Source organism: Thermobia domestica, chromosome 8, assembly GCF_964235325.1.
Source record: "Thermobia domestica chromosome 8, izTheDome1.hap1.1, whole genome shotgun sequence".
Classification (NCBI taxonomy): Eukaryota; Metazoa; Arthropoda; class Insecta; order Zygentoma; family Lepismatidae; genus Thermobia; species Thermobia domestica.
Window position 1 is genome coordinate 19,719,509 of NC_137461.1, and position 22,865 is coordinate 19,742,373.

General features: G+C 36.9%; 1 protein-coding gene across 1 annotated transcript in view; it reads left to right on the forward strand.

Annotated features, from left to right (window-relative positions):
- LOC145692753 (phenoloxidase 2-like) overlaps positions 1-22,865 on the forward strand; it is an 87,225-nt gene that overhangs the window by 44,910 nt on the left and 19,450 nt on the right. The window contains exons 5-8 of the mRNA XM_081768195.1: positions 2,090-2,313; positions 6,396-6,607; positions 7,907-8,057; positions 13,048-13,143. Of these exons, the coding sequence (XP_081624321.1) occupies positions 2,090-2,313; positions 6,396-6,607; positions 7,907-8,057; positions 13,048-13,143 (683 nt within the window). The remainder of the gene's footprint in view (positions 1-2,089; positions 2,314-6,395; positions 6,608-7,906; positions 8,058-13,047; positions 13,144-22,865) is intronic.

A 22,865-nucleotide genomic window follows, 5' to 3' on the forward strand; every position in this document is an offset into this window, starting at 1 on the left:
AAGTAATAAATGTGTGCATGTGAAAAAGGTATTTCTTTCTTCCGGCGAAGTATTTTTGCACAGTGTATAAAAGCTTTACTTTAAGTTTACAAGTGTAGGTAGTGTTAATAGTGCATAAGCTTGACAATTTACCGCATTTTCTCGTCCCGCGTAACGTAGTCACTAACGTTCTCACTGAAGACAAGAGCGGCCCCGGGTTCGATTCACAGTGAGGGCATTTGGTCGAAAAGCTTTTTCAGGTCCGGCCATACAGCAGTAATGCCCCCTGGCCTCAGCCATCCTGAATGAGGTTTTTTCTGGATTTTCCTCATTCACACCAGGCAAATGCCTGGATGGTACCTAACATATAGGTCCCAGGCCGCTTCATTTTTTCCCCAATAGTTTCTTCCCCAATAGTGTACTTGCTGAGTGACGTCATCCTTCATACGTGAATGGCTAACATGGCCATAGATACCGAAAGCCCAGAAATCTAAATCCTAAATCCCTTGACAGCATTTTATCAGCTGACTGGTGCTTTTCCAGGGTCAACCATATACGTTCAAGATTTAAAATACAATTATTCTTCATTTGTTTTGAAAATTATGACCAGATGCCGACAAAATTAATTTTATATTTCATAGACGACAACCCTACCAGTGTGAAACCATTATAAGTGCTGTAAGAACTCGTGTCACTGCGAAATCCACCTTATGATGCAACATGCAAGCACTAATCAAATCTACTCTTCATTATTGTACTAACTGAACCTAACCGAAGCTACTCTACTCTACTCTACTAACTTAATCTAACTCATTCTCCTAACCTAACCCTATCACACTAACCTAGTCTCGCTACTAACTTGCCCTACCCTACACTAACCTAATCTAAGCTACTCTACTAACCGAATCTAATCTACTCTTCCAACAAAACCTAGCCTATGCTTCCCTACTCACAAAACCTAACCTATCCTAATAACAGAAGTATCTTTTTCGTACTCATTACCAAGCACAGGTTGTTCCCTATTTTAGCATAAGTAATCGCTTTTGTGGCATTTTAATTTGCGGGAATATTATCAATTATTCGGGCATGAGCCAAGTAAATAAGAGTCTAGAGGGAGCATTACTGCTGTATGGCCGGACCACACGAAAATCGAAAAAAGGGGAATATTATTTAGCTTCTCCCCCAAAATACTAGGTTGTGACCTTGGCTCACTTAGTAGTAATTATTGTTCGAAATATGTGAGGACGTGTGGCATAAAAACAAGTGCATAAAACATGAACCAACTTGTGCTAGGTGACTACTAAAAAGCACGAGTGTTATCTAACCGAGTCAGAGCAGGAGCATAACAGGTTGCCTGAGGGGTAGCGAGGGGTGCGACCTTATGGAGCAGGCGCGTCAGTGGCGGTGGGTTATACGAGTAAACATATATAGTGGAATACACTAATAGTCCTAGAGTCAAAATCTCAACGTGTAAGGCATCAAATCGCATTTCATTCCTTATATTCTGAACGATCCTATGATATTTCTCTTGTTTAGGGGACCTCTATTTCGTAAGATTTCGGTTTAAGCGACATCAGGTGAGAGAAAATGAAAACAAATTTGTTTCTCCCCGTCAGCCGTCATATTTGTCCAATAACGTCTATTTTTTATTTTTGCTGTCATAATTAATAGTGTTGTTAACACTATTTCCACACTACCAATTGCTTGTTCAACTGTAGGCGCCATTTTTTTTTTTTTTTTTTTTTTTTTTTACCGCAATGCACTATGAATCGGCATCTCGCAACGTTATTCGGTCGGACAGGAAAAATTTTCAAGTGTATGGCACAGAAGGATAAGATTTCATGAGATATTTCGTTAACACTTTTCCCCAGACATTCCCTAGGATTTACCAGTATCTCATAGTGTATAGCAGGCCTATTGTTCAGGTATTCGAACGCAGTGTGATATACAAATGATTAAATATTATTTCTTCTTCGTCATTCTTAGTAAGTATCTATACAATATTTTAGTATTATTTGTATGTCATTTATTTGTATGTCATTTATTTATATATCAATGAATAAATGTATTATTCACTAAATCTGTTTTATTACTTGTTTATTATAAACAGATTCTGAAACGTATGATGATCTTTTGTCTGCCGCTGTCTACGCTCGAGATAGAGTCAACACTAGGATGTTTGTCCATGCTTTCATCTTCGCCTTGAGCCACCGACCGGATACCACACACATCCGACCTCCAAATCTTTTCGATGTATTCCCACAAAATTTCCTTAACGGCCAAATGTTTCCCTTGATTAACGAGGAATTACTTCTGCAGAGTCTAAACTTGACGGTAAGTACGGCAACCAATTTCGACTCTTTATTTGTCAACAAGGTACACAGATTTACTTTAGCGCAGATTCATTTTGAAATTTTGTACGTGATGTTTTACACGTTTTACATGTACACTCATGTCCAAAATTATTGTTGCATATCTATAACTGTCTTCTTGTAAGAATATAATTTGATAATGATTTTTGCAGGGTATTTTTAATACTGACACTATGTGTATAATCGAGAAATGTATATTTGTAATAAATTTCATAGGAAAATAATTATAAATACGAAAATTAGAATGAGTAAAATAAAATGTTGCTAAATGGACAAGAAAATTTTATTTTCGTTTTATTGTTCTTATTTACTGCTCTTTTGACATGAAATTTGCCACATACATGTCTTTGCCGATTATACACATACTAACATTATAAGAAATAACAGGCGAATTCGTTATCAAATTATTTTCCTACAACAACATAGTTATAGATATGCGACAATAATTTTGGACATGAGTGTACATGGTGACATCGGCTACGTAATGCCTACCGGATTTTTGAAAATAAAAACTATTCGTGAATAAGAAACAAGAATTTATACAGTCGGATGAAAACCCCTTAATTTCAAAACAGGACAATACAAGAGACAATTTCGACGTCTTTTCCGATATGAATCTACCAGACTTGGGAAATTAAGACTATCTACATTATAAGCCAAAAATCACATTATTCCTTAAGACTGGTTTGTCCCTGAACTACAAGATCTAGAACTTTTCGATCGAGTATGGTTTCAACAAAATGGAGCACCGGTAGATTATTTGCTGGCTATGGAAGAATATTTCAATGTAGTGTTTCCCAACATACACGTAGATTGGCCAAGGTTCTCCATAGCTATCAGCTCCATTAATCTGGCGTCCTAGAAGACCTAATTTGTCATCGTGCGATGTATAAAAAAGAAAATTGCAAATATTCGTTTTGATGGTAACTCAAACAGCTTCCTAATATGTAACAAATCGGTTACAATTCCCCACCCGTATTCAACCGGTTGTTAAAATACTTCAAGTTCGCAGAACCGTTTGTTACACCCAGACATAATAGTAAATTTTATCCAGAGCAGTAAATTATAGTTTAACGTTGTTCTCAGAAAGTCTTACGACTACAGGGTTAAACATATGATTTCTCAGAACAAGATATAAGCCCAGGGGTGTAGCCAGCAGGTTTGTGTAGGGGGGGCGTCGTTTTTGAGGGGTGGCAGCTACAATGTACAAAGCCAAAAAATGTGTTGCTGCTAGTGTTTTTGAGGCCTGAAACAATGGAAAATTTTGGTTTCCTTCTGGAAAACTAAAAACACTATTTTCGCTTCTTCTTCTTCTTCTTCTTCTTCTTATTATTATTATTATTATTATTATTATTATTATTATTATTATTATTATTTATAAATTATATTCAAGATAGTTTTTATTATGCTTAATCAAGAACTACTGCCCGGGACCAAACGCTATACTTTTGTGCATAACTATAAAGGTAACCAAGGAAGTTCTGTCCCTTTCCGTGGAGGTCTGTGTTCAATTGGACCTCACACCGTGAGTTGAATGTGAGTGGAGATAAGGCGAACGTCAGTTATTGGTGTGGGTACATCCAACATACTACCTGGTTGTGACACCGTGAACTTGCGCAAAGACAGAGGAAACATGGGACATCCACAGAGCGTCATAAGAGCATGTATGCTGAACGAGTTCAAATGGAGGTCAAACGGCGCTGTAGCGGGACAGAAGATATGCCAGGCCTTTGGTGAGGGGGTCATGACGACGCGGACATTGCAACGATGGTTTAACAAGTTTAAGGACGATAACGAAATACCCGAAAACACCACGTGCCAGAATACCAACACATGTACAAAGAGAAACTGGGACTACAATTCAGTGTGTGGAGAAACCATTCGGCAGCACATCCATCAACTTGTGAAGCACTACAAGTTGGATCGATGGGTCTCACACATTTTTACTCCGGGCCAGAAGGCAACGCGGCAGTCGCCTGTGTTTATTTACTGTTTCGGAGCCATTTCTGGACGTTTACATGCGATAAAAAGTGGGTCTTATACGAAGCTTCACGGTGCCGTCATCATTGGTTAGCATCCCATGAACCAATTTCAAAACAGCCGAAACCAGCACTATACCAGAAGAAGGTCCTTCTGTGTGTTTGGTGCATCGTGCATCGGGAACTGCTACCAGCTGGTCAGAGTATCAATGCAACTGTGTAGTGTCAGCAGTTGAGCTATGCTCAAGAAAAAGCTTAAAACTTTGGAGCCATCACTTCTGAATTGCAAATGGGTCCTCGTTTATGGGACAACGCTAAGTCCTATGTGGCTAGGATGACTAGGGACACCATTTTCCGCCTTGGATGGGAAACAATATTGCAACCACTATATTCCCCGGGTATTGCACCGTCCGATTATCACCTGCTCCATTATTTGGACAATCACCTTAGAGGACGCCAGTTCAAATCCCTAGTAAAAGTCCAAAATGCACCTGATACTTTCTTCGTTTCACGGCCCACCAAGTTCTACCGCGATTGATTCCATGACCTTCCAGAATGTTTTTAGAAGGTCGTCGATCTTCCAGGTTAGGTGACATATGAAAAAGCAACAAAACTTTTCTTGGTTACCTTTAAATTTAAGACCTTGTATACAGAACCTATCTACACAAGATTGATTTTCTTTGAAATTTCACTTAATTTCTTTACGGTTTCCTGACAAAAATATTTATTTATTATTCGTGACTAAAAAAACATAATTATTTTATTACACTGAGTAGAAATAAAAGAGAGAGCAAATGAAATCCAAATTGAATAAAGGCATTGTTTCTCACCAAATTTTCCATCCTCTATGTCTTTTAAAACACTTGTTAAAGCATATAAACATATACTGTACTTACAAATCAGTTTAGTACCTTTGTTTTATGGCTGTGTTTGTAGTACCTTGTTAAAACGTTTGTCTTCAAACTGTCAAATATAAATCGCAGTAAATTGTGTAATCTGCTGTCACAAAAAGTATCCTATTTTTCGATCGGTATAAGGAAGAGATACTATACTATTTTTCGATCGGTATGGAAAAATAATATTTTTCCATACTATTTTACCATAAATTATTAATTGTCAATAAACTTTGTTACTTTTAAATGAATGAAGCGAGATAATTTTTCTATGATGTTATAAAACTGGTCATTTGGGGGGCCAGGAAACCATTTGGGGGGGCCTGGCCCCAATGGGCCCCTCCTTGGCTACACCCCTGTATAAGCCTTTATTTCTTAATATCAAATGCTCCTTCTTTGAGACTAAGCAGTGGATTTGAATTGGGTTAACTTCACTGAGTAACCCACTGCAAACTATCACGCCTGCGCAATATTCATCTTTGAAATGTGTCAGTCGACTCCGCGTCACCCTGTATTACACTAGAAACAAAAGTTCTTTATTTTTTTTCTAATTCTTAATACCAAATAAATAAAAAAAACGAAAAGAGTCGTTTAAACCTTTCTCTTATATTGTTTTAAAATGATGTAAACATCAGTGTGCTACGGTAACGTTAACTTTGTAATTTTAGTTTAAGGAAAGAATTAGCTTTTAATTTCTACTTACGTTAAAAAAAAAAAGTACTTTCTAACGATGTTGATTGAATGCCTGGACATTCTTAATTTTTTAGAACATTGATTAATATAGGAATTAATTTTCTATTATCTCTAAAATGAACTGTAATTTCATTAAATTTCTAAGTACATATAAAGGAAATTTCACAAATCAAACTTCTATGAAATAATATTTTTCTAAGTATACATAACAGAATTTTCACAAACCAAACTCTCTAAAATGATAATAAATTTCTAAGTGCATATAAAGGAGATTCCACAAACCAGACTTTTCTAAAATGGTATTAATTTCTAAGTACATATATAAAGAAGTTTTTGCAAACCAAACTTATCTAAAATGATATTAAGGTTTATATATATGTGCAATGGCTTGTTACGTTCAGTATTGTCTGAGTGTTAAGGAATGTGAAAAATTTACTACAAATCCTTATTTTAATTTTATTTGTTTGTTTATTTTACAGAATTCCAGCGAACCAATTTTAATACCATTGAACTTTACGGGAAATGATCGAGATCCAGAGCATAGATTGTCCTATTTTCGAGAAGATGCAGGAATCAACGTGTTGCATGGCATGTGGCATGAATATTATCCTGCAAATGGAAGACCTCAAGACTTAGCACAACCCAGACGTGGTGAACTCTTCTATTATTTGCATCGTCAAATAATCGCCAGGTAAAATAAAATAAACGTAATAAAATAATATATTTAAAATTTAAAAAATATAAATAGAAGTTTTTAACATGTAAAAAACGTGATAAAGCGCTCCCCGCTAGTGCGCGCTGTCACCAGTGGTGCCAATTTGTGCTGAAAATCCCATTTTGTGGGATTTTTTACATTAATTTCTCGAAAAGAGATAAAGGGAATTTTCGTCGTAATTGGCATTAAATATGGTATTTTTCATATACAGCAACAAAATACAGTGTGGCTCAAAAGTAGATATACTCTCAACTCATTGCTTTTTATATCATTTCTTATTGTTATCCGTTAGGTAGACTTAGTTTCTTTATTGTTTGTTCTTAATGTCTTTTTACTTATATCTTAAGCTCGGAACAGCCGAAGCAAATAAACCTATAAGCTAGAATGTTATACTTGATCAGTGCAGGGGTGTATACCTACTTTTGGGCTACCCTGTACTTTATGGGTGGAAGGGAGGTCAATGACTCCTCAATAATCTTGAAACCACTTTTAAGTTTTGTTATCGGAAAATGCATGCTAGTGGAGATGTAACTTACGATTCTTAAAAAAAAAAAAAAAATCCAAGAAATGAAAATTGTGCTCAGGATTTTTTAAATGCAAAAATATAATTAACGGAAAAAAAGTAAAATGTAAAAGGAAAAAGAACCAACTTCGAACACATTGTACACAAAAAGAGTGGAGAATAACGTTGTTCTAATATCCTTGTGTTTATTACAGTACGTTGAGACAAAGGAATTGTATAGATCTTGACGATAAAATACATCTGTTTTCGCCAACATTTTCAATTGCCTCTTTCAATTAAGAAAATTATAATTATAGTTATGTATCAACTACTTGATAAACGTAGAATATCGAAAGCTTACTCATGTATTGAAGAAAATGTGTGACGTACAATAGTTTCATTTTCCATTACGGTTTTTAAATTTTAATTTTGTAATTAATATAACGTGGGGAATTCAAAAGCAAAGTGGGAATTTCTGCTTGCAAGAAGGGTTTTTATAATGTTTCAGGTTGGAATTACTGGGTGTCATAGGTCTACTGGTTCAATCGCAGGCGATGTAAGTTTGTGTTGGATTCAGTACTTGTGTTTTCTTCAGTTTCTCCCTTTTCCTCACACATTGTCATTCCACCAGGCACTTCCTGTTCAACGACTTTCACTAGTCATCCATCTCCTTTAACCCAAAAAGCATTATCATGAAACGTAAAACTGAAATATATCATATAATTTCATTTCCTGTCTATTGATCATACAAGTTATCCGTTTTATTATTACAGGTACAACTTTGAACGATTATGTAACTATCTCCCAAGAGCTGTAGCATTTGATGACTGGCGAAGTCCACTTGCAGAAGGATATTTTCCTCATTTGGTCAACCCCAATCCAAACCAAACGTTTAGTGGAAGACAAAGTTTTACTCCTATAAGGGTATGTAGTAGAGTGAAACTTCTGAGTAGCGAACTTAGATTTGTCCATAAAGGAGAGGTAATCTGTTACGGAAAGTTTGCACAAATTTTACTGTCAATCGGTGCGGTAACTGCATCCAGTATATAGTAAATACTTTACTTATAAACAAAATAATAAAATAATATCAGTGTGCCCTCCTCTTTATGGAGGCCCCCAATATTTAATTAATAACGAAAAGAGATTGAATAAATTTCCCGGGATTATTTATATATTTTTTCTGGAATTATGCACAGTCTAATTCACATACCTTCTGAATATTTGTTGGTAAACTTTTCACGGGCACGTGCAAGCAGTGATTATTACAGGCATGTTTTTTGGGGGGCAGTTCCCCCGGCAGAGATAAGGTTAATAGTACCAACAGTGAGAGATAAATAGTTTCAGAATACAATAAATAATTACACGTTTTAATATTGCTACTTTACAGGTATTTTAAAGCCCGTACTGAAGCTTATTTTTTTTCATATTTAGAGATTAGGTGGTATCCTGTGCCTGCCAACCCTGAACAAATAAGTGGCAGATGAACGTCTTGTTGCGCGTATTTCAGAAAAATGTAAAACAAGTAGCTATGGGCGATATTCAGACAAGAATTCGTTAATCAAGTCTTAGTCACGCGATTAGTTAGTGTCGTATTAGCTCTGTATTTTTTGGTATTCAGAGTCTGCTTGGAGTTCAGCTAATAAATTGATTTGGATATGATTATCTAAAAGAACCCCAATACATCGGGTAATAAAAATACATCGTCCGCATGCGTAATCTATAGAAAGAGAAATATATACGGAATACGAAATTCGAAACGTTTTCTTTATGGTTTGACATCACAAGTTATAAATAGTTACGAAATGAGCAATTAGGCCTATAATTAACTTGTTTATTTCTGAGAGATGTATTTATGATAGGAATAAGAAGTCAATTAATATTAGCGACAATAGAAGGATTATGTAGTAGTTTTAAGGAAAAGCAATTTATCGATCAGTTGTATGCATCCCTCAGAAAACTGGAAAATTTCCACTCATCTCTGACTGTTCACTTGAAGAAATAGTTGTGCTATTGTAGAGGACTCGGCTTAGTAGCTGCTTCATACTTTGTAGTTAACTTATTGGATGAGATAAAAGGAAAGAAAGCTAGCCAATTAATAGCCTTTGTATTCTCATAATGTAAGTTTATCCTGACTAAACCGTGACTAAACCAGGGTACTTCTGCTCTAAATTAATTAGTCAAATGTGATTAACTTAGTCAAATACTACGAGCTAATCAGAGATTCTGAATACACTTCTGATAGCCAAGCTCTAGTCAAACCCTTAGTATGAGCCTAATCGTACGTCAAATGACTCTGTATAAGGCCCTATAGGCTTTCTTACGTAGTTTTAGAGTACCCCGGGCATGTTCTCTGAAAGAGACACTGCATGTAAGAGACACTATCCTAAATTACAGCTATATTGCCGAAGTACCACACCGAAAACAGAACTATTGTTTAAAACATCAGGTAGTCTAAAAAAACAGCGACCTTTTGCGCACAAGATGGCGTTAGTGTCCCAAATCTCAGGTTATAGGCTATGAGTCTCAACGGATCAGATAACAACATCATTTGACGTCTCACAGTTGAAACTAGCAGCCGCGCCAAAAAGTGGTGGAATTATTATAAGCAAGAGAAGGTATTGCACCGTAAAGATTAGTGAACTTTCCTCAAAACTGCGCTATGTTTTATAATTTTGTTCGATAAAGGCAAATGCAGGTTCGTAAAAGAAATTTCTCCTGTTTACGTGGAAGATTCGTTATCAAAAGCAACATTCAGAAGATTCGCTTTCTTTCTGGAAATTTCTATGTCCAAAATGCTCCTCGCAGTAGGCGACCAGACAAAGTAAAATTTAATGATAATCTAGCTAAAATCAAACAAGACCGATATGTAAGTAGTCTTGGCACTGCCAATGACTTAAACATACATGATCAAACAGTGTTAAACCAATGAGAAAAAGCGGAAAGGCTATTACTCACCGCAAAAAGTATGTAGCGGAATTTTCTTCCACATGCAACAGGTAGCGCTTTCGGAAGATGCTACTTCCTTCATCAGCCTGTGGTAGACTTCAAAAAGGATAAATAACATGAAGGATGGTAAAAAAAAAAATGGTTAAAAGGTTAGGATATGTAAATAGAGATGCACACGAGACAAGATTTATGGCTGTCTCGAATCGAAAATTTGCTGTAAAAGTGATGTCTCGACTCGAAAAATGTATATTTCTCTATTGGAAGAGCCGTGTCTCGACTCGAATTTTGCCAGGAAAATCATGTCTCGTGAGCATCCCTATATGTAAAGGCGGTGAGTAATAGCCTTTCCGTTTTCTCTCATTGAATATAATCACTGCTCACAATATTGTGATAGTGTTGAATCATTTGTAGAAAACTAGCTTCAAAAAGAAAACTTCACGTTTGGATGCCTTATTGTTTGACTCGATCGAATTTCTATTTCCATTGAAACGTAATTAAATCTAGTCATTTCTTACACAGTTGATTACGAGTAATGAAAGCTGGATAACATACGAACAAACATAAAATCTTTGAGTTTTACGTTCCACGGTTATGCCGGTTAGGCTAAAGGAGGCTGTGATTATGAGAAATGAATGAAATGGTGGAATGAAGAAAGTGGAAGGAAACGGGAGAACCCTGAGAAAACCCACACACACGATGTTTGTCCACCACAAAGTTCACTTGGCGGGAGCAGGGTTTGAACCCTGGACCCCATGCACCAGGGTGAAGCTCTACCATGGAGCCACCGCGGCCCTCGGATAACATACGAGAACAATGTGTGAGAACGGTAGTGTTTGAAGCGAAAAGAATATTTACAATCTGTGGCAAAGCCTATACTTACGCCCAAGAACATTTGTGTTTTTAGTTGAATTGTAAGGGCATCGTGAATCACTCGGTGCTACCATGGGGTAGAACGATAGTCTCGGACACAGGCCGGTAGCCAGCCCAAAAGTGTAGGGGGAGCCCGGCTGAAGTTAGGGGGGACTATCCAACAATATTATAGTTCATTTGCAAGCCTACTGTGAAAATTTTAGGGGGGAAACAAAAAATTAAGGGGGCACGGCCCCCTAGATCCCCTGGATACGGGCCTGCTCGGATATGTAGATCTACTGTCGACAATTACCCAGGGTGACCAGACGTACTGATTTTCGCAGTACAGTACTGTTTTCTAAAGAGTTGTCCTGCGTGTTGCTAAGACGCCTAGAAAACCGAGAGTTTTAAAATGTTCTGAGTGTTAGTTACAGTAACTTATTTGCAATTTTAATGTTTTGTTCTTACACAATTCATAACATTTTAAATCACAGACACTCTTTTCCTGAATGATGAACCATTGTGTTTTTTTTTTTTTTTTTTTTTTAACGCTTCTCAAAAGATTAGGGCTGGAGAGCAATCAACGAACTATTGTTTTGCAATACATTGCGCTATGTTTGAGAGAGACTGTTTTACTGAGAAGGAATTTTTAACATACTGGTAAAGTAGGAAAGATTTTTACTTCAACTTACGACAGTGATGCTAATCAACTTCAATGCTAGAAGTTCCCTCGTGCCAGTCTACATTTTCCCTTATTCCGTAAAATAATCACACGCTCCGAAAAACGATAAAAAACTAAAGGCCTTATGCAGAGTCGTTTTGACGTATGATTAAAGTCATACTAGAGGCCTGACTACTGCAGGTAACACATGTTAGTCGAACGCTTTAGTATTGCACTAATCACGCGTCAGAACGACTCTGCATAAGGTCCTAAATCTTTAGCCCTACACGAAGTTTCACTGTACGTTCACAAAAATAAACCACTTTGTCCGTCATCAAAGCAATTCCTTCAATACTTTTGTTCAATGCTTTTCAACAAAAATGAATGATTAACTTAAGGATAAGGTTAATGTTAAATGGATAAGGACATGCGTATTGGCGACACAGTAAAGTATAATGTACTATCATGTACTATCATATTTGTGTCCTTGTCAAAATCTGGTCAGCCTACAACTACCACAAGTGCACCTAGCAATTCAAAAGAAACGGTCAGGAGTGGTCAACTCATAATTATTTTCACTAGAAATTACAACAGTTCTACAGTGACAGGACAATAGTGTTGCCAGAAAAGTGGCAGAAGATCGTTGAATAAAATGTGCATAGAAGGTGCGATAAGAAAAAAAAAAAAGATGTATAACTTTTAGCAGCGACTGCGGACATTGCAACCATTTTATGTCTGAGCCGTTGAGACAGACAGCGTCGATGTTCTGACTTGTCAGTCAGGCAGCGTTCAGAGCCACTAGAGATTTGGAAATGCAGAGAGTGAGTGCGAAATTTGTTCTCCGACTTTTGAATGACGGACAGGAGTATTTGGCTGAAAAAAATACTCCTGTCTGTTCATATCCACCGTACTCTCCAGGTATAACATGATGTGACTTCTGGCTCTTTCCAAAAATTAAAACTGTGCTTAAAGAAAAACGTTTGAGTACCATTCCTGACATTGAGAGGGCTACGACAGGGCCATTGAATGCCCTTCCAGAAGAATCATTCCAGAAATGCTTCCAGTCATGGATTCAACATTGGGACAAGTGCATTGCCACTCAAGGACAGTACTTTGAAGGAGATTAAATCAAATTTTATGTATACTTATTACTTTGTTTCTAATAAAATTATTCACCGTACTTTTTGATCACACCTTGTACATCTTAAATAATTCACCATACTTTTTGATCACACCTTGTACATCTTAAATAATTCACCATACTTTTTGATCACACCTCGTACACCATAAATAATTCACCGTACTTTTTGATCACACCTCGTATGTCGTTTCGCAATGATGTTTTCAAATCACTGTAAATGTATTATCAATTTTGACCTCGATAGCCTCAATACGTTTTTAATGTTCGATTTCAAAATGTTTGTATGAAGAAAACTTACCTGTATTTTATATTTTCAGGACGTAGATAGAGACGGCATGAGAATTAAAGTGCAAGACATGGAAGTGTGGAGAATGAGACTTTACGACGCAATTGACAAGGGGTGGGCACAACAAGTAAGTACTTGGTCACTCACAAATTATCTGCAAAATCTGAAAAAAAAAATCCTGCTTATTTTTCTATTTAAGAGGCCTAATCACTGCGAAATTAAAATACCGCTAATTTTACAGTAATTATGTGATATCTTCAAATAGATAAAAGATAATCGAAATGTGGAACAAGAGTGCGCTAGACAATGTTATTTTGCATAAGGTACCGTTATCACGAGTCACCTAGTAGCTTTCCGTTTGCAGCCATTTAGAAATGCTCAAGTAAATGCCGATTTTCTAAATAGCTGGAAATCGAAAGCAGATAAGTGAATCATCATAAGGCCTCTTTCACATTATCCGGCGATTTGCCGGATCCGGTTCCGGCTGTTTGCCGGATCCGGTTTTGGCCCCTTTCATATTATCCGGCGTTTTGCCGTGGATGAAAAATATGCGAGCAGGGTTGCTGTGCAACTGAAGAAACAAAACTCAGTGACTCTTGTCGTGTTGTGGTGGTTGTTATGGACAGACGCAAAATGTGTTTTCTACTCGCCTTGTTAAGACACAGGCAGAAAAAAAAAAACGTCAGAGACACATATGGGTTCACCCTTTTTTAGAGAAGCGGTATCTTGAAGGAGATTTTTCTATACTGTTTCCACAATTACGGGAAGACGAAGAAAAATTCTTTAATTACTTTCGTATTTCTATCGCATCTTTTGATGAGTTGTTGGATCGCGTACGGACCCAGCTGCAGAGGCAGAATTCAAAATTTAGGAATTGTATTCAACCTCCAGAAATGTTGGCTGTAACATTAAGGCAAGATAATTTGTACTTTTTTTTATACACATACATATAATTAAATTTAATGTAATTGAATAGATGGTTGAAGAAAGGATCTGAGTCAATTTCGTGTAGTCTTAAGATATTGAAGAAAAACATGTTAAAACATTTCACTACAATATACGAGACGAAACACTCAACACAAGAAGTTAATTCCTTTATCAATATTACTTTACATATATCCACAGCTGAATTTCCAAGGTGATGAATCCAGGCCCCTTCTGCAATCAATAGAATAATGTAGCCAGTGGCGGATCTAGCCTGGGGCCAGGGGGTCTAGGGCCCCCAGTTTTTTGAGTGACAAAAATAATTTAACATATTATTTATATATTTTTGTAAGTTTATAGTAAACTCATGATATATCTATGATAGCCTGGGTTCTGGTAGCCCCCCATGCTTTCCCTTCTAGATCCGCCACTGAATTTAGCCTAAATTAGTAATAAAAATAATAATGTATGGCTAGGCAGAGTATAGCTTTGGGAGAATCACCATTCATCTGAGTGACAGCGAAAACTATTGATTTGACACTAATATTGGTCATTTTCGATTATTTTTACATGTCTCGCAATTCTCCAGCCCGGTGACTCCCGGCCCGCATACAATGGTGGCTGAATTTGAAAATCATCGCTAATGAAAGTATCACCATTTATCTCAGACCGCGAAAACTGTGAATTTCACACTAATATTGGTCATTGTGGATTATTTTTTACATGTCTCGGTGATCTCCTGGCACAAGTTCCTTAGCTGATGGGGACTAAATGTGAAAGTAAACGCTATCTTGAGTTTCACCATTGAGCTCAGTGACCCCGAAAGCTATGGATTTGACATTAATATCGGTCATTTTCGATTATTTTTACATGTCTCGAAATTCTTCCCCCCTCTGGTGATCCGCGGCCCGCATACAAATGGTGGCTGAAGTCATCGCTAATGGTAGTGTTACCATTGATCTCAGCGACCGCGAAAACTATGGATTTGACACTAATATCGGTCATTTTCTACTACTTTTACATGTCCTGGTTATCGCCCCCCCCCCTGCACAGAGAAAAAAGGACTAGGATTTCCGTGTGGATACATCGTATTTACGCGGGTGCGCTCCTTAAGTAATGTAATTTCATGTATAAAAGTACAGCAGGTGGGAACACCATGCCAAGTCTGGAGTTCGGCGTCGAACTAGACTCGCTGTGATTGGATAATTTTATTCACATGATTGATTTTGTGTTAAAAACTATTATTCTCGTAAGGTAGGGATTCACAGATTTAGAAAGAACCAAGAGGGGGCACTCGTAGGAAGGTGGTAACAACATTACATACCTATGTTACCACCGTCGGAATGGGTATGGCGTTAATTCTAGATTTGAAATGGTGGTCCCACAATACAAAATTTTCGCTGGACGGTGGTGTGGATCGTACTACTGATGAAACAGCATTACTTAATGTGGTGACGCGCGTAACCTGGTAAAAACAGCATTTACATGCTGACTGGATTATGCATTTTTCTCCGTGTGAGACCTCCTGTTTCGAATTTTGAAAAAACGCATCGGTTTGATCTGGAGCCTGGACCAAGGTACCCATGACCAAATTTGGGTAACTTTCGGTCTACTCGTATGGTCCCTAGGCCGCACAGAGACAGACAGACACATAAACTCTTTATTTTATTTATATTAGATTATTATTATTATTATTATTATTATTATTATTATTATTATTATTATTATTATTATTATTATACTATTTCGGGTTTATTCTTTTGTTTAAGCGTTCCGACTATTGACTCAAGTCTCTTTAAAGTACTGCTCTAGTCTCTGAATTTAGAGGACTATTCAAGAAATTACAGTCAGATAATTATAAAATATATAAAGTACGGTATATTTATCAAATATCACATCATGAATTCTCTCTTGCTTTGCGTAGCAAAATAGTACATAAATATATAGCAAAAGACTGTATTGCTGAAATATTTGATGGTGTAACCACAAATTTATAGAAGGTCATTTGTCCAGTGCTACACGGACATCTCCCAATCTTCTATTACATAGAAAAATAATATTTTATATTGATTTCGACACTTCGGTAGTATTGGTCGTTTTCAATTAATTTTACATGTCATCTTTCCCCATATATTGTATATACAGGTTTGGGTCACAAATTTATAGGTCATTTGTCCAGTGCTACACGGACATCTCCCAATCTTCTATTACATAGAAAAATAATAATTTATATTGATTTCGACACTTCGGTAGTATTGGTCGTTTTCAATTAATTTTACATGTCATCTTTCCCCATATATTGTATATACAGGTTTGGTTAATTACTCCAGATGTACTGGGCTAGAACATAACCACATACACAAACACACTCCACATAACACACAAAACCACACGCTCCCATATTATAGCAGCCACTTTCTGCTCTTTCCTGGCAACACTTGCTTCCTCTCCCAACACCCATCCGGTAGTTTGCCGCGTATATGTGAAGAGCTTCATTGCTTGTAATGTCCCGCTTGGCTATACACGGCGATTTGCCGCGCCGGATTCTAGCAGGGAGATCCGGCTGTTTTTGCTCGCCGGATGAATGTCCGGCGACCGCCGCACATATGTGAAGAGCTTCATTGCTTGCAATGTCTTTCTACCTTGTCCGGCAAATCGTCGGATAATGTGAAAGGGACATAACGGTATTTCATATAAAGTAATACTGTCTATCGAGCTCTTGTTCCACTTTTCGATGATTTTTTTAAAAATCTATTTGAAGATATCAAATTACTGTAAAATTATTTGTATTTTGATTTCGCCGTGATGGGGTCTCCTAAGAAGAATTCCGCAGGTTATTGCCCAATTTCAGTATTCTAGGTTACAGTAAATAATATTCATGTTATTATATAATAATACAAAGCGACACTATATTAGCAAGTTTATTCATGCTCAGTGTTGCCACATTTGGTACAATTGTACAAAATGCAGTCCTTTTGTTATTTATCAGTCCGTTCGTACGACGCTGGTATTTTCAGCCTCTTTTTGTAAAAGAGTTACTACAATTCTATCCAATTCAGCACCATTTAACAAATACTCGTCACATTTTCAGAAGTGTCAATAAGACTTTTCCTACATTTCACGTTACTCATTCTGTGCTAGACTCTTTAAAAAAAAAAATGCTGTTGAACATTCACTCTGTGACGTTGCAACGCATAACACTACGAACTTTGTGTGGAAAATTCGTAATTCGAACTATGCCGGGAAACAAAGGACCCTAGATAGGCGCATCTTGCGCTGCGCATAAAGGAGGCATTTAAAAGTTGCCGTCTTACAGGGCTAAGTTGTTTACTATTTAGTGATGCCATATTTACGAATATAAAGGTACTCGAACATTTCTGCGTTTTATACGTAGATCTATATCGATGCGTTGTAATAAACTTCATCCGCCTTACGCAGAGTTGTTTTAACGTATGTTGAGCGTCATACTGCCTGACTACTGCAGGAAACATACGTTAGTAGAGCTCTTTAGTATTACACTAATCACGCATCAGAACGACTCTGCATAAGGCCCTATATGTGCAAAGAAACAAGTTTGTTCCACGGTTATTTGGGATCCTTCTATTTGGATGTTCTTAAAAAGTAATTTTTAAAATGAGCACTTTCTTGAATCCGACTTTTGGAAGAGTGGGGGATGTTCTAGAACTATACCTCTTTTAGTTTTATATTATATAGCCATGTATTGCACTGGTATTTCAGCCCCTTTTGTTTCAGTTTGGTACTATTTTCAGCCCACTCCAGAGCTAGGACTGTAGCAACACTGTTCATGATACGTTAAGGTAGTATGCGCACATATGCTAGGTGTATGCTAGTAGGGCATATATACAAGATACTAATTATAACGGGCCTTATGCAGAGACATTCTGGAGCGTGACGAGTGCCATGCTAAAGAGTTTAACTAACGTATGTTTCCTGCAGTAGTCAGGCCTTTAGTATGACGATAATCATACGTCAAAACGAATCTGCATAAGGCCCAACATGTCTAAACATAATTTATCACGTTGTATTTTTTTTAAAATTAATCTCATTGTTATTAAGAATATCAATTGTCAATCGAAATTAGTGAACTCTGTTCTAGAAAGCACACATCCGCCATGTTGAAGGCTTCTTTGAGATATTTATTTTACGTTAGCTTTATTGCAAAAGAATAAAATGTTATTTCTATCTCGCGTGTTTGGATGTGGCACACTAAAATCAATGTTTTCTAAGAACTCAGTACAGCCAGTTCTATTGTCTAGTATTTTATGTTAAAACGCAAGATTATGATCAAATCTTCTTTCCAAAGAATGATAAAATTAAGAAACTCTATTCATTACAACTCTGGTTCTTATTACACATAGAGATGGAGGAGTGGGTCAGTGGATCTTAGGTCAACAGGACGTAACTCACTGCGATCCACCACCCACCATGACCCACTCTAACCCACCGATCCACTGACCCACTTTACTCAGTGAATCGTATACAGCATCTTCTGAACACTGGTGAATTTGTCTGCGATTTACCTTCAAGACCTCCATTTTCTTCCTTTTTCATTTGTTTATATTGTAAAACTTTGTCTCATATAGGTTGTAGGTAGAGCATTTAATAAAAACAGCGTCCGGAATTGATTCCCTCTACCAGTTTTATTATAAAAGCTTGCACTATAAAAGTATTTTTACAAAATACTATACAAACTAATCTCTCTAATATGAAAGGTTAGAAATAGGTAGTCTTTGACCGTAAGGTCACAGACAGGATCTCCACAGAGCCCCGTAGCAGGCTAAGCGGCTGTGGTTAGGATTCCCAGACAGAGCCCCGTAGCAGGCTAAGCCAGGAGATAGGATAGGCGTAGTCCTGTAGCAGACTAGAGGCCTGGGGTTAGGTTACTCCAAAAGTCCCGTAGCAGACTAGAGGAGGGTCACAAGAAAACTGGTATCGAGTTGTCTTCGTCCATCCAATTTATAGGGTTCCTTGGGTGGCGGTGGCGCTCCTGCTCCGATATCGTCTTCTGCTCCGTGGAAGGGGCCAGAAGCCGTCGTCTGCATGCAACTGTAGATCCATCTGGTGGGAGATCCTCTTGCGGAACCACGTGGTGGTGTTTGTAAACACTGTTGCGTGGAATTGTTTGTTTACAACATCACACAGGATATTATAATATTTCCTTACCTCAGATAAGTATATCTAAATGAAGAAAGAACTTCAGATACTTTTGAATATTGATATTTGTAATTGCAATAATAGCAATGCGTGTTACCAGTACTGTAATAAGGGCAATAGGAGTTAACGGTACTACTTGGCTTTCGAGACAGTCGAATTCTACACTGTTTTTTCCTTTACTGTGGCCTACTTTACCTTGATTTACGTTTACAACCCTAAAGTCCAGAATGTGAAATTGTTGCTGATGTATATCAATTTGTTTTAATGATTACCTATCATGTTTCAAGTCCAGAATGTGAAATTGTTGGTAATGTATATCATTTTTTTTTATTAATGATTACCTATCATGTTTCAAGTCCAGAATGTGAAATTGTTGGTAATGTATATCATTTTTTTATTAATGATTACCTATCATGTTTCAAGTCCAGAATGTAAAATTGTTGGTAATGTATATCATTTTTTTTTTATTAATGATTACCTATCATGTTTCAAGTCCTGAATTTATAAAGTGTACTTTGAAGTCATAAAATAGTTGATGTGATGTCAGAGCACATCAATCAGATTACAAAAATGTATCAACGCTTCTTCACAATTGAACCACCCAAATTTACGAAGGTCCTAGACAATTTATCATTTTTATTTTTAGTTATTTTTCAAATGTAAGGGTGGACCATTGTATCCTTGTCAAATTTTAAGAGAAGTGAATCAAACGACAACTGTCTAATGAAAGAAAATAAGGTCCATATTATAGATATTATAAAATCTCATATTACTAAGGAAGGTCGTTGAGTGTTACTCTAACTTCATATCGATACTATGCTCAATCGGTTCGTTTTTACATATGAAACAATTACGCAAACGGAGAAATCCTCGATCGCAAGCGTACGTGAATTACGAGCGTTGAAAATTCAAAGTTGAACATATTTTGCAGAAAGTTTCAAGTAGCCATTTCTTGAGATAAACGCTTTAGTTTTGGTATTGGGGAGTTTCCTTGGGTGCCCAACACAGTGATGAGGTTAGAACAAATGTAGTTTGCAAGATAAGAGCACTTATTGTGGGAGGGGATGAAGGGTAATGGCGTCTTATAACTTGCAAATTGCCTCCTGTTTGGCATACCGGGTCGATAAGCATAAAACTGTATTTGATACCCTTCTTCGACTTTATTTTCATTCAAATGTCACTTTCCTATGTGCCCATCTTCAAATCGAACAATAACATTTGTATCCGAAACGCTTTGCCAGGCGTGCAAAATTCAATGAAGAACATATGAAGTGTTATTCATAATTAATCTCCTGAATATATATATATATATATATATATATATATATATATATATATATATATATATATATATATATATATATATATATATTTATATTGTGGCGTTCTGCCCCTTCTGCAGGTAGGGGTGATACCAATATTTTCTCAAAAACCTCTCTCATCAATGTGGTGTTTTGCCCAGATTAGCTCTTCAGCAAAAATTTTGCCCTTTGCGAACTACATCATAGTATTAGAAGTGGAAAACAGAAATCAATTGATTGCTAAAATGAAGTTTATCCAAATAAATTATCCACCACGGGCTGGCACTGATAGTGAATACGAATATTTGTTTACACGACAGGCATTTCATTTGTAGTTAATCGCGCGGAATTGGCGCCTCAAAGATATCGAGCACGCCAGAGCTGCTGAATGCGGAACCATCCTGAGCGGTACACCGAACCCTGTCCGCCTATGCTTATGCATTGCGGAAGACGTTGTTTCAATACATCATCGCGAGGTATTATTTTTTTTCTATTCAGCGACAAAATAGGTCAAATTTTTAAAAAATGACTAGCGGAAATACGAGCTCAAAACTGTGAACAAAGTGGCTTTTATTCTGGAGAAAACCTATGTTTGCATACATCGTAGCTAGCCGATTATTTGTTTCTTTGACACATTTATCCCCGAATATCACAAAATATTCCCTGAAGTTAGCCTTTTTCCAACAATGGCCATTAAATTCTGTTGAAAAATGTAAATGCTACCGATGTTGAATACCGTCTTCCACATTGCATAAGCAGAAACCTACTGGGTTCGGAGTCCTGTTCACGTTGTTTACGCGGCGAAGTGTTTCGGAGAGAAATGGTATTGTTCAATTTAAAGGTGGCAACACAGAAAGTGACATTTGAATGACAATACAGTCGAATAGGCGTGGGAAATACATTTTATCAGCCTATCGACCTGGTGTACCTAACAGAAGGCAATTTGCAAGTTGTAAGACGTCATTACCCTTCACCTCCCTCCTAATAAGTGCCCTTAGTTTGTAAAATGCATACGTTTTGACCTCACTACTGTGAAGGGCATCCAAGAAAACCCACCGATACCAAAAATGAAGCGCGTATCTCAAAAAATAGTCACTTCAAACTACTTGTAAAATCTGTTGATTTTTGAACTTTTAACGCTCATAATTCAAACATGCTTGCGATCGAAGATTTCTCTGTTTGCTTTATTGTTTCATATGTAAAAACGAGTTAATTGAGCATAATATCGATATGAAGTCAGAGTAACACCCTGCGACCTTCCCTGGTGAGATGAGGTCAAAATCCCCGAAATTTGAATTTTCGCAGTATTTTGCCCAGACAAGGGGTAAATATGGACAATCCAAATCTACAAAAACCCTAGAGAATAATTACCGTGTTTTATCTTTTTTTGACAATTCGTAAATGTAAGAGTGGGTCAAATGTACCCCTCCCGAAATTTGAGAAGAGTGTGTCAACGTGCTTATGAAGGTATGAAATAAAATTAGACTCTGTATTCCATATGACCGTATGTTACATGAAACCACATCTTAGAGAATAATTTAAGTCACAAACCACCCAAATATTAATTTTTTTGGTGAGTTTTACCCATAGACGTAAGCAACATGGACACCTAAATTTAGAGATGTATATACTTTAGTGTTAGAGATGATTTACCAATATTCAAGAGTGGGTCAATGTACACCTTCCAAAATTTCAAAGAGGTGTATTATAGTACTGTGTTTATGTTTTCGGTTCATAGTGAAATCTTAATTGGGGTGCATTGTGAGAGGTTTTAGTAACCTAAAGATAACCAACTCTCTTCTATACTTCTGATAGTAGAGTTTTATGACTTTATTAAACTTGATAATTCTAGGCGAGAATAAAATATACAAACCTCAATGTGTAATTAATTTAATGATTCTGATTGTTGCTATATGGTGTCAGCGAATTGTCTATGTGATGTGACACATAGCAGTTGACAGATTTCACTTAAGCACATACCCGTTTATTTTCGGTTGAAATGATTGTCCCACAACTTGGTCACTGTAAAGCAGAATCTCAGCACAAGCACTTGATATAGTAGAAATTCACAGAGAAGTCTGCTGTTTGATAGAAACTGTCACTCATCCGAATTTTAACAGATACTAATGATGTTCGGAGTTTGAAGTTAAGAACTAATTCCAGTTTCAGCGCAACATCGACAAAGAGGACGATATAAAACCTGGATACACGCACTGCCATCCCAGAAGCTCTTAACATATTGTATAACCTTTGCTGAGATTATTACCGAAAGTGACCGTGGTTATGACGTAAAATCACGCGCTCGATAGACTGACCTAGCAATCCGGGTTCATGCAAAAATCGGAATTATACATTCAGATGATTAAATCTGTCAATTCAAGATTTACATAATGAGGAAGTTAATTATGTTTAGCAATCTTTTTATTGTTTGTTCATTTTCTATTTGACA